The sequence below is a fragment of the Arvicanthis niloticus genome, chromosome 25 (assembly GCF_011762505.2).
Source record: "Arvicanthis niloticus isolate mArvNil1 chromosome 25, mArvNil1.pat.X, whole genome shotgun sequence".
Taxonomy (NCBI): Eukaryota; Metazoa; Chordata; class Mammalia; order Rodentia; family Muridae; genus Arvicanthis; species Arvicanthis niloticus.
Window position 1 is genome coordinate 2263691 of NC_133433.1, and position 10728 is coordinate 2274418.

The 10728-nt window shown below is 41.0% G+C and overlaps 1 protein-coding gene across 2 annotated transcripts in view; it reads right to left on the bottom strand.

Annotated features, from left to right (window-relative positions):
• Positions 1-9895, bottom strand: part of Casp8ap2 (caspase 8 associated protein 2) — a 35796-nt gene extending 25901 nt beyond the window's left edge. The window contains exons 1-2 of one of the 2 annotated variants that reach the window (XM_076924031.1): positions 9840-9895; positions 709-791 (exon numbers count right to left, since the gene is read on the bottom strand). In XM_076924031.1, coding sequence (XP_076780146.1) covers positions 709-763 — 55 coding nt within the window. In that variant the 5' untranslated portion in view covers positions 764-791; positions 9840-9895. The other variant, XM_076924032.1, reaches the window with a different exon arrangement.
• Positions 9896-10728: the final 833 nt, after the last annotated feature.

Consider the following 10728-nt stretch of genomic DNA (forward strand, 5'->3'; position numbering starts at 1 on the left):
AAGAAACCCTGTCCTGAAAACCAAAATCAACCAACCAAACAAACAAAAAGAATCAACTGAAAACTCTAAAACACAAAGCTACATATAATAATTATAATATCATCATCATCATCCCTGGATATGCTTAACTGTGAACTATACTGATTAGTACAAATTACTCAATATTTTTTTTTTAATAAAATCTGTAAAATAGAGGGAAAGAGGGAGAAAGCCTTTAGAAGTCTTATAGGGGACTGGTGATGCCTCAGTAGGGAAGAACACTGGCTGCTCTTACAGATGAGATGATCTGGGTTTGATTTCCAGCACCTACACAGTGGTTGGCAATCATCTGTATTTCCAGTTCCAGGGGATCCAACACCCTCTGGCCTCCTTGGTCACCAGACATGCACATGATGCATATACATACATGCAGGCAAAACACTTATTAAAAAAAAAAGCAAAAAAACAAGAAAAAGGTTCACATTTACTAAGTACTCTTTATGTTCCACATATATGTTAAGTCACTCATGTACAGGAAGAAAAGTTGAGGAGCATTTTCCCTAAGAATAAGTAAATGCTTTTATAACTGAGATCAAGTGAGGTCAGGGCTATCACTGTGACAGAGTGTGTGCCTAGCATTTGAAAGGTCCTGGTTCTAAACTCCCAGCACCAAAGCTTAGAACGAAACAAAGAGTAAGAAAATTCAGAGAGACAACTGAGAGTTCTTACCAGGACAGACATCAAACAAACCCGTTCCATCACCATTGTCATCATCTGCTGCCATGGTCCTATGTCCTTTTCATAGGTGCCATCTACGGTATTAAGCATAGAGAGTCCCACCATTAGAATAGCTTCAACTTACAAAGCAACCTTCTAATTTGAGCACACTGAATAACTCCATTCTCATTCTAAAATAAACAGACCTATACATTAAAAATAAAGACATAAATAAATAAATAAATAAATAAATGCAAGCCAGCCTAACATTTTCTGAGCAAAAGTCTAAACTATAAAATGACACTCTGAAAGCCGTTAGTATAGATAGATAGGCCATGATCAAAGTAGATCACACTAATTTTATAAAATAGGCCCCCATCATCACAGGGGGGAAAAAGAATCTCAAAATACAAATTAACTTTTGCACTAAAATAAGAACCATCAGCACTAAAAACAAATACATATTCACATAACAAGAAATACAAAATGCTATCCTATCCCCCATGGCTCATAGGAAGAAGCCTGACAGCCTAAGATCCATCGATTCTTAGAATCCATGATGGAAGGAGAAAACCAACTCCAGCAAGCTGCCCTCTCACCAACCTGAGTGTATGATAAATGCACGTCTGCCCTCACACAAACACCATATACACAAACACACCACCAGTAAATAAAACTTTGAAAATAAAAAAAAGATGCATTCAAGCTGAGGTATGGCTCAACAGTAGAATACTTGCAAACATGTGTGAAGCATTAGACTCTATTATAATTAGTACCACAAATATAAATAAATAAATATGAGAGAAACACACAAAGCTAGAAAGACTCTCAGCAGGTAAAGTGCTTGTCATATAAGCCTGATGACTCAAGTTCAATCCTGGAAACCCATGTAAAGGCAAGAGAGAATGAACTCCATCAAGCTGTTCTATCCTGTATGGGCTCTCATTAATATGGCACACACATGCTTGCACTCAGAGCGCACATACACACGCACACACACATACGAATATATCATTTTTTTAAAAAGACACAAATACCCATGTATATGTGCATAGGAAAATGGGCAAAAGGTACTTTTTAAAAACTTTTATCTATTGATTAGAAAGTTGTATATATGTGCCATGGTGTACAGATACGGAGGTCGAACAACAGCTTTTATGAGTCTATTCTCTCTTTATACCATGTGGGTCCTGAGGGCTGAATTCAAGAATTCAAGTCATCAAGCAACAAACAAACTCAGACTTTTTTTTTTAATTGCTTTTAGAAGGCCAGTGAGTTGTCTCAGTAAAGATGTTTCCTATCAAACCTCATGACCTACATTTAACCCTCCAGGACCCACATGGTACAAAGAAAGACCACTCCACAATACATAGGTGTATGCACTGCATTTAGACCTATGCCATGAACCTGTAACTTGAGTACTGCAGAGGCAGAGAGGCAGAGAGGCAGAGAGGCAGAGAGAGACAGAGAGGCAGAGAGAAAGGGAGAGAGAGAGGCAGAGAGGCAGAGAGGCAGAGAGAAAGGGAGAGAGAGAGGCAGAGAGGCAGAGAGAGGCAGAGAGAGGCAGAGAGAGGCAGAGAGGCAGAGAGAGGCAGAGAGAGGCAGAGAGAGGCAGAGAGAGGCAGAGAGGCAGAGAGAGGCAGAGAGAGGCAGAGAGAGGCAGAGAGAGGCAGAGAGGCAGAGAGAGGCAGAGAGAGGCAGAGAGAGGCAGAGAGAGGCAGAGAGAGGCAGAGAGGCAGAGAGAGGCAGAGAGGCAGAGAGAGGCAGAGAGGCAGAGAGGCAGAAGGATTAAGAGTTTGAAGCCATTTTTGTCCACATAGAAAGTTCCAGGTCAGTCTGGGCTACATAACAAGACTCTATCTCAAGATAAACAAACAAACAAACAAAATAAATAAATACATAAATAAAGCAAGCCCCCTCTTCCCCCTTTGTTTTTTTCAAGACATAGTTTTTTATTGTATAGCTCTGGCTGTCCTGGAACTCACTCTGTAGACCAGGTCACCTGGAACTCAGATATCTGCCTGCCTCTGTTTCCTGTATGCTGGGATTAAAGACATGTGCCATCATTGTTCAGTAATAAATAAGCTTTTAAAATTATTTTTAGAAAGTTTAAATTCAGTGGTAATGAAGGAAAGGCAAATGAAGAAAAAAGGTGTTATGTGTCTAGAGAAGCCAGGCTTGGAAGCAGGTAGATCTTTGTCAGTTACAGGTCAGCCAGAGCTACACAGTGAGGACCACCGCCTGAGAGGAGGGAGGGGAGAGGGGCACTTACAGAAGAATCCACACAATAGCACTGGCCAAAGCACACAGCACAGCCACACGCAGCAACCCTGAGAGAGACTCTGAACTTGCATGTAGATCTTTACTCTCTCCATCCTATCTTTTACCTCAATACAGTCACTTTGTTTCACAAGAGCTTAAGTCTGGTTTTCTTCACATTCTGTGCAAAATTAAACAAACATAAACAAGCCAGAGCCATTAAATCAGTCAGGATAACATCTACCCATATGGCAGCTCACAACCATCTGTGACTCCACTTTCAGAGGTCTAAAACCCTCTCTTGGCCTCCATGGACACCAGACATCATGCAGTGCACAGCCGTACATACACCAATACATACAAAGTAATAAAAATAATTTTAAAGACATGTTAGATTTCCTAATAAATGAAGATCCCAAAAAAGTATATTTTGCCTTCTCTAACCATTAAATTAGGATCCAAAAATTTAATTAACTACAAATTTTTAAAAGAATTGTATCTGTATTGAGAGTGCGAGCGCACGCGTGTGTGTGTGTGTGTGTGTGTGTGTGTGTGTGTGTGTGTGTATTAGGGGTTGGGGAAAGTGACTCGGTGGTACAACATACTCAGCAAGCACAATGCTCTGGTTTCAATCCTTACTACCAAAACCAAATCAAAGCAAACAAACAAAAAGAAAAAAATTAAGAGAACTTTAACATATCACACCAGAGCAGAAATGGCGGTACGCGCAATTTCTAAAGTATTCTATGTTGTCACCCTCTTAGAACGCAGGCAGCAAGTCAGTCTCATGACTCCATAGCATCTTTCTTTGATCATTTTGTTTCCTCATGAAATGGTGATCCTAAAGGGCAACCACAGAGGAAAAGACCTTTGTGTACAGAAGAGTTAATCTTATCCATCAACACAATAAACTTATTACATTCAGCAACAACTACTACAATTTGCTTTAGTGTATACGTGTACCTGTAAGGATAGTGCATGTATGTATGCACGTTCACGTGTGACCAGAGGGTCACGTTGGGTGTCTTTCTTAACCTCTCTTCACCATATTTTTTTTGACAGGGTTTCTCCCTGTCTCCATCAGTGCTGGCCTTGGCAGCACTAATATTATAGGAATGTGATGCCTGGCTGTTCACATGGATTCTTGTGATCTGAATGTACATCCACATGTTTAATCAGCAATTTATCAACTGAGCTATCTCCCCAGGCTACCTAATTTGCTCTCATAGATGACAGCCTACATCAGAAACACCTGGAAGAACTAAAATACAAGACCGATACAGGTTCCTTCCTCAAAGTTTTTGATTTAGTAATTCTAGGCTTAGAATTAATCATTTTTATTTTGGATGCTTAGACTATCTTTAAACCAGTGTTACTAGGGATAGAGATGGCTCAGTATCTAAATACTTGCTGCTCTTACAGAGGACCAGAGTTCTGTTCCCAGCACCTACAACAAGTGGCTCATAAGCCCCTGGAACTCCAGCTCTAGGGGATCTGACACCCTCTTCTAGACTCCTTAGGCAGAGGCACTCACATACACATACTCTTACCCTCCACATATACAGTTTCAAAATAATAATAAAATACTTTAAACCAGTGTCATCAAACAGACCTCTCTTCCTATTCCTCTTCCATTAGAACCTGGGTGACAGATTCTGTGATCACTTGAATTCCGGATAATTCTCCCCACTTCAAAATTCTTAGTCATGAGAGGAAATATAGCCCAATCAGTAGTGTGCTTGCCTATCATGCACAAAGCCTACCTATAATCCCAGCACTCAGAGGCAGATGCTCAGCTACTTCAAGGCCAGCCTGGATACATGACACTGCCTCAAAGCAAAATCCCTAAATTTATCTCTAAAACCTCTTTTGTTACATTTGCTTCTAAACTTACAGATGGCAGGTATGAAAACGGCTATCTTTCAGGGCCATAATGAACTGATTTCTCAATCCTTTTTTGGGGGTGGGGAGTGGAGGGAGGGCGGCAGCAGTGTTCAAGACATGGTTTTTTTATGTAGCCCTGGCTGTTCTAGAATTCACTCTGTAGACCAGGCGTTCCTAGAACTTGAGATCCTCCTGACTCTGCCTCCTGAGTGTTGGGATTAAAGGTATATGCCACCACTGCCCAGCTAAATTTTAAATAATTTAATAATAATAATTTAAATAAAAACACTGTAACCAATAGATATTGATTAGACCACAGATGACCTAAAGACAGAGATTGAGTTTCATATACTCAATATATACATATAAACACAAATATTTACTAAAAAACAAGGTAACCTCCCCCCAAAAATAGACTTAAAAAGCCAGAAACATTTTAAGTTCATAGTTTATAGTTCATAGTTTATTTTTTATCATGACTCCATTGGTCTCACTTATGGCCTAGGTAGTCTCATCTACCACAGAAGAGTTCCATATAAAGAATTTCAGAGCTATGGCTATTACAACATCAATAACAAACTACAAATATATGAGTAATTTCTAAAGGCTATAAATTTAGATATTACTATCTTACCTTTAATTAATTACACTAACATAAACTTTCTCCTTAGATTAACTGCTGATAGGGGTAGGAGGAGCACAGGATACAAGAGGAAAAGACTGGTAAGAGTAACAGACTGCCCTGTTGCCTCTACAGAGTATTTGAGAGTTAAAAATTGCTTACACTAAGATATAGAGCATAGTCAGTAATATGACAAAAAAATAAAACAAATACATTCCTCCAAAACTACACATTTACCAAGTACAGACCAAAAGAATACTACCTATCAGTATCTGATTACCTGACATCTTAATTTTTATGAATAACACTCACACTCTAGACTACTGACATCACCTCAGTAACAGCCATCTACCTGCCCTCACTCACGGCTGTTTCAATGTGCTTTTAGACCCTATTGTTGCTACCTAGTTTGCTAAATACATGCTACAAACAATTCTAATTCTTTTATAGAAGCACTACCTGTAGCAATCCTTGCTCAAAACCTTCCCATAACTTGGCAACATCTAGTGAATTTTGCCCAAATTCCTTATTTTGATTTAAACTGGTACCTTTCTAGCCACCTTCATTATTTACTATTTCCAAATTCTAAAATTCTGAAGATTCTGTTTATATACCTATTTTCTGATACCATTTCACCAGATCTATTCTATACCAAGTCTACCTATGAGCTTACACACAAATAAGTCCAGATATGAATGTTCACAGTTTAGAATGTGTGAAAGCAAGATTAGGATGTGAGGTTTTAGAGAACCAAGAAACAATTTTTATGTTTAAGATATTTGAACCATCTTCAGTAGCGACTGGAGGGATCACTAAAATTCTAAAGCAGAGGCTAACATAATTAAATTCACATTGCAGATGCTAGTGGCCAGGAACTAGACAGAAAAGACTATCTAACAGTGGCATACACATCTAGTCTCAGCAGCTGGAAGGCTGAATCAGGAACAATGGTGAGATCCTATCTCAAAACAGGCATAAGAAAACTGTGCAAGACAAATAAGGAGTCAAGGACTTAGAAAATACAAAGTCTAGCTCTGAGAGATTTCCATGGTAAATGAAACCTGTATTTCATGCAAACCTATTCAAATGTCCACTCTTTCAGATTTGAAATTTCCTTTATATCAAAACCTGAGTTGTCCTTATATTTATCATGCATAATATATATTATGCATGATAAACATAAAACTTTATATATAATAAATCTATAATGCTATGTTATATGTATGTATGTATGTATGTATGTATTGTGTTTGTACACAAATGGACGTCAGAGGAAAACTTGGGGGAATTTATTTTCTCCTTCTACTGTGTGTGTGTCAACCTCAGTCAGCTTGTCAGGTTTGGCATCAGCCATTTCTACTAGCTAAACTAGCCCACCCACCCTGAGCTGCCTTCAAAATAGCAATTTGATCATGGTCTTGCTGTGTTTAACAACCTTTGGATGCTTCTTGCTGATCTTAGGACAATGAATACACTTTGTTAACAGTTCTGCAGAAGCCTTGCATACCAGACCTGTACCACTAAACCAGTGTTATTCTACACACGATTCTTCTCCATCCCCCAGCAGTCTATGCAGATCACACAAGTAGCTCTACCAACGTACTTGTTCTCTCCCAGTCAGCAATTCTGAAAAGTGCTGTCTGCTCAATACTCTACCATTATTTAACTGATATTTTGGCCTAAGTAATGTCCCCTAGGTATTACTCTCACCCCAATAGGTGTGGACCTCTGATATATTCTTTTTTGTTTTTTAGGGAGCATATGGGTGAGGGCATTCAGAGAGGGCTCTCCATGTAGCCCTGGCCATACAGGAATTCAATCTGCACACAAGGCAGTCATCAAACTCAGAGGTCCGCTTGACTCTGCCTCCTGAGTACTGGGACCAAGGGTGTGGGCCACTTCTCCTCACACTGTTATATATCCTTATACCACCATGTCCTTTCCCTATAGGACTTCTTTTCACGGTCTGTTACAGGATATTTATCACATTGTGAATCCCAGGATCTTGTTATTTACGGAAAAGCCCTGTTTCTAATTGTGTGGCTCAGCCCTTAGCACACACACCTTAATTCCTCTGGCTGGAATACATGCCCTCAGTACACACCTTTAATTCCAAACAATGAAGGTAGTTTGTAGAAGGAAGCACCCATGTTTGAAAGTGACGCCTAATTGAGTGGCCAAGTACTGTATCAGAGAAAGATTTGACAGAACAGAATATGCTCAACTCTCACAAGAAGAGAGAGAAAAGGAAAGCTACTTAAGAGAGCAGTGCAAAGAGAGAAAAAAGAAAAGAGAAGCAGCAGTTTTACTGGGACACTTGTACAGAGACAGGTTGCAGAGAGAGGACTAGTTAGACACAGGAAGACAGAACAAGTCAGCCAAAGTTCAGAAAGAATAAGAAAAGGTGAGTTCATTCAGCAGTAAGTCTCAGAGGCTGAAAACACTCCAGGCCTAGATTAGACTGTACAGCAGTCTAATCCTAGCTCTCAGGACCAGGCCTAGTTTAGCAGACTGAGGCAGTAAGTCTTGGAAATGACAATGACATCAGGTGAATAAAGTTACATTTAAATTCAACTCTACATTCCTGTGGGACTTGGGGAAAAAAATATCCACCCTGTCCACAATACAGGCCTAGGTGGAAAAGGGTCATCTGTTTGGTTCCCCACCATTATCGGCTCTTAGTACAGTCTGGCATAGTGGTAATAAAATAATCATTTGTTTTGCTAATGAAATACCAAATTAATTAAAGATGACTCCAAAATTTCTACCTCTGATAAGGTGGAAGGCATTCTTTTAATGGTAATGGAGAAATAAAGAAGATCCAGTGAATCACTTGTACAACAATCAGATGAAAATGTCTGACCGGGTTGGAAATAAAGTTGGATACCTAACAGATTTTTCTTAAAAGAAAAAAGTGAGTTAACATGATCGGTATTATGATTTGAGACTCATTCACATCATGGTGACAGGTACATTAAAAAAGAATTACAAGTCAGTGAGTCTCCCAGGGTGGGAAGAAAGGAGGGAGAAGCAGAAGAGATAGATGATAGATAGATAGATAGATAGATAGATGAAAGATAGATATCTTTCTATGCTTCTTCTCATCTCCCATCTGAGTTTACTACTGAGAATGGTACATCTTTGAAACATGCAGAGGTCAAGTTTTAAAAAACGAGAAGCTAATGATTAATTAAGAGCTGCTGGGCTAGGAATGTTGCTCACTAGTGTGCAGTCCTCACAGGCTTTGAACATGCCAGTCCCTAGCACCAAAAATGTTCTTTAAAAAGGTTACAGCTTGATACCCATTTATCTGGAGGGATAAACAGCTCCAACAGATTCATAAGCAAACACACAGAGACAGGGGTCATCTAGTCTTTGCTGAAAGCAGTATGAAGTTCAAATTTTTCACTACAGAAAACTATACGTTTGTAGAGGGGAAAAAAAAACACCCAAAAGCTAAGAGGCAAATCTCATTCTAGGTTCTGAGGATGAGAAAGACATGAAAAGCAGCATATATTTACTGTGAGTCAAGTATTGATATAAATGCGTTAAAGTACTGATTCACTTTAAATTGTCCTGACGTCTATATTATGTCTAAATTATCACATTAAGTCTATATTATTCCTTATCCCATTTATATAGATGAGGAAACTAACAGAGACAATTAGAAAATTTGCTGCAGCCAACAGACAGAAAGTAGAGAGCTGGGGTAAAGTCCAGTCAGATGTCAAAAATCAAAAACATCCCTTAAAATATAAATCTCTGGGCATCTCCTGTAACATGGCAGGAAATACTATGAAGAAATAATTTGGGCTATGGTAACAGAGCCAAGAAGTCTTGCCTAATGGCCTATTCCCTTCCAAAGAGGAGTTGAAGCTCACAAGAGAAAGGCCTTAAGCAAAAGGTTTGGTGGTGGTGGTGTGGAGAAACCAGAAAAGACCGCCAAGAAGATCCTGAAGCACAAATGCTCCCTGAGAATTCTACATTCACATCCTCGCTCCCATGTCAGGGATGGTTCTAGGCGCTGCTGAGACCAAACACAAACAACTTCTTCTCTCAAGGTATCAGCTTGGGAAACCGCCCACGTCGGCGAGCGCCTGACACTCGGGACAGCCCTTTCTCCACACTCACCGAAAGCTCGGAAGTAGGGACCTAGAAGACACGGGTGGGGGAGGGGAGGGGCGCACCGTAGACCAGGCGATGCTCCGTGTGCTCGCCCCGGCGCCCACCGAGACGCTCCGAAGGGCGGCCCCCGAGGACAGCAGCTGGCTCCTTGAGGCCCAGCCAGGCACAACCCTTCGCCCACTGCGCAAGCCATCCCAGGCGGCACCCCGCTGCCTCTCCCCAGCGGCCCCGCGACAGGCCCTCAGGAACTTACCCGGCCGGCCGGCCCCGCACAGCGGCCGCTGTCCGACGCCAGGCGCTCTGCCGTCTCCACCAATCCCAGCCCGCAGGAAGGACGCTAGGGCGGGACCGAGCGCCGACAACCAATTAGATAAGACGCAAAGCACGTCTCGGCGCACACAGCCAGTTCCCGCCATTGAAGGCGGAAAAAAATTTCCAGTTGGCGCCAAACTCTGATATACTCTTCTGTGGCTCGTAAGGGAAATGGGCGGGCGGTGACCTCAGTGACAACGGGGCGGGATTTCTCCGCGGAAAAGACGTCACCAGAGCGGAAGTGGGGCGGATCTGGGAGACGCTAATGAAAGGGAAAGTGAAGGCTGTTAGCTGTTTTGGCTGAGAGCAGTGGAGAAGCCTTGATTATTTAGTTCTTTAGTCTGTAGATTGTGTCAGCTGCGCGCTAAGACAGCGCTGAGATCTGGCCTTGAAGATGCCATCTTGGATGGTGAACGTAGCGTAGAATTACTAATTTAGCGGGATAGAAGAGGGTTTTTTTTTAATTCAAATTTTTTATACAGTAAATTCTAAATTGTTTTTTTTTTTTATCATTTTTCTCCTACCCCAACTCATCTTAGATCCCATCTCCCTACCCACCGAACTTCATGTTCTTTCTTTCTCTCTGAAAAAAACAAACAAACAAACAAAAGAAACAAACAAAGCCAAGGCAATACAAAACGAAACAAAAAGCCCAGACACAAAAACATGGAATTCGTTTTATATTGGCCAACTACTCCTGGACATGGAGCCTTCCCCAAAATATGGCTAATACACCAGTGACGCTCTATTAAGGAAAACTGCTGTCACAACCCCTCCCTCCCACAGGTTTCTTTCTTTTTTGGGGGGGGGGGGGGGTCGAGACAGGGTTT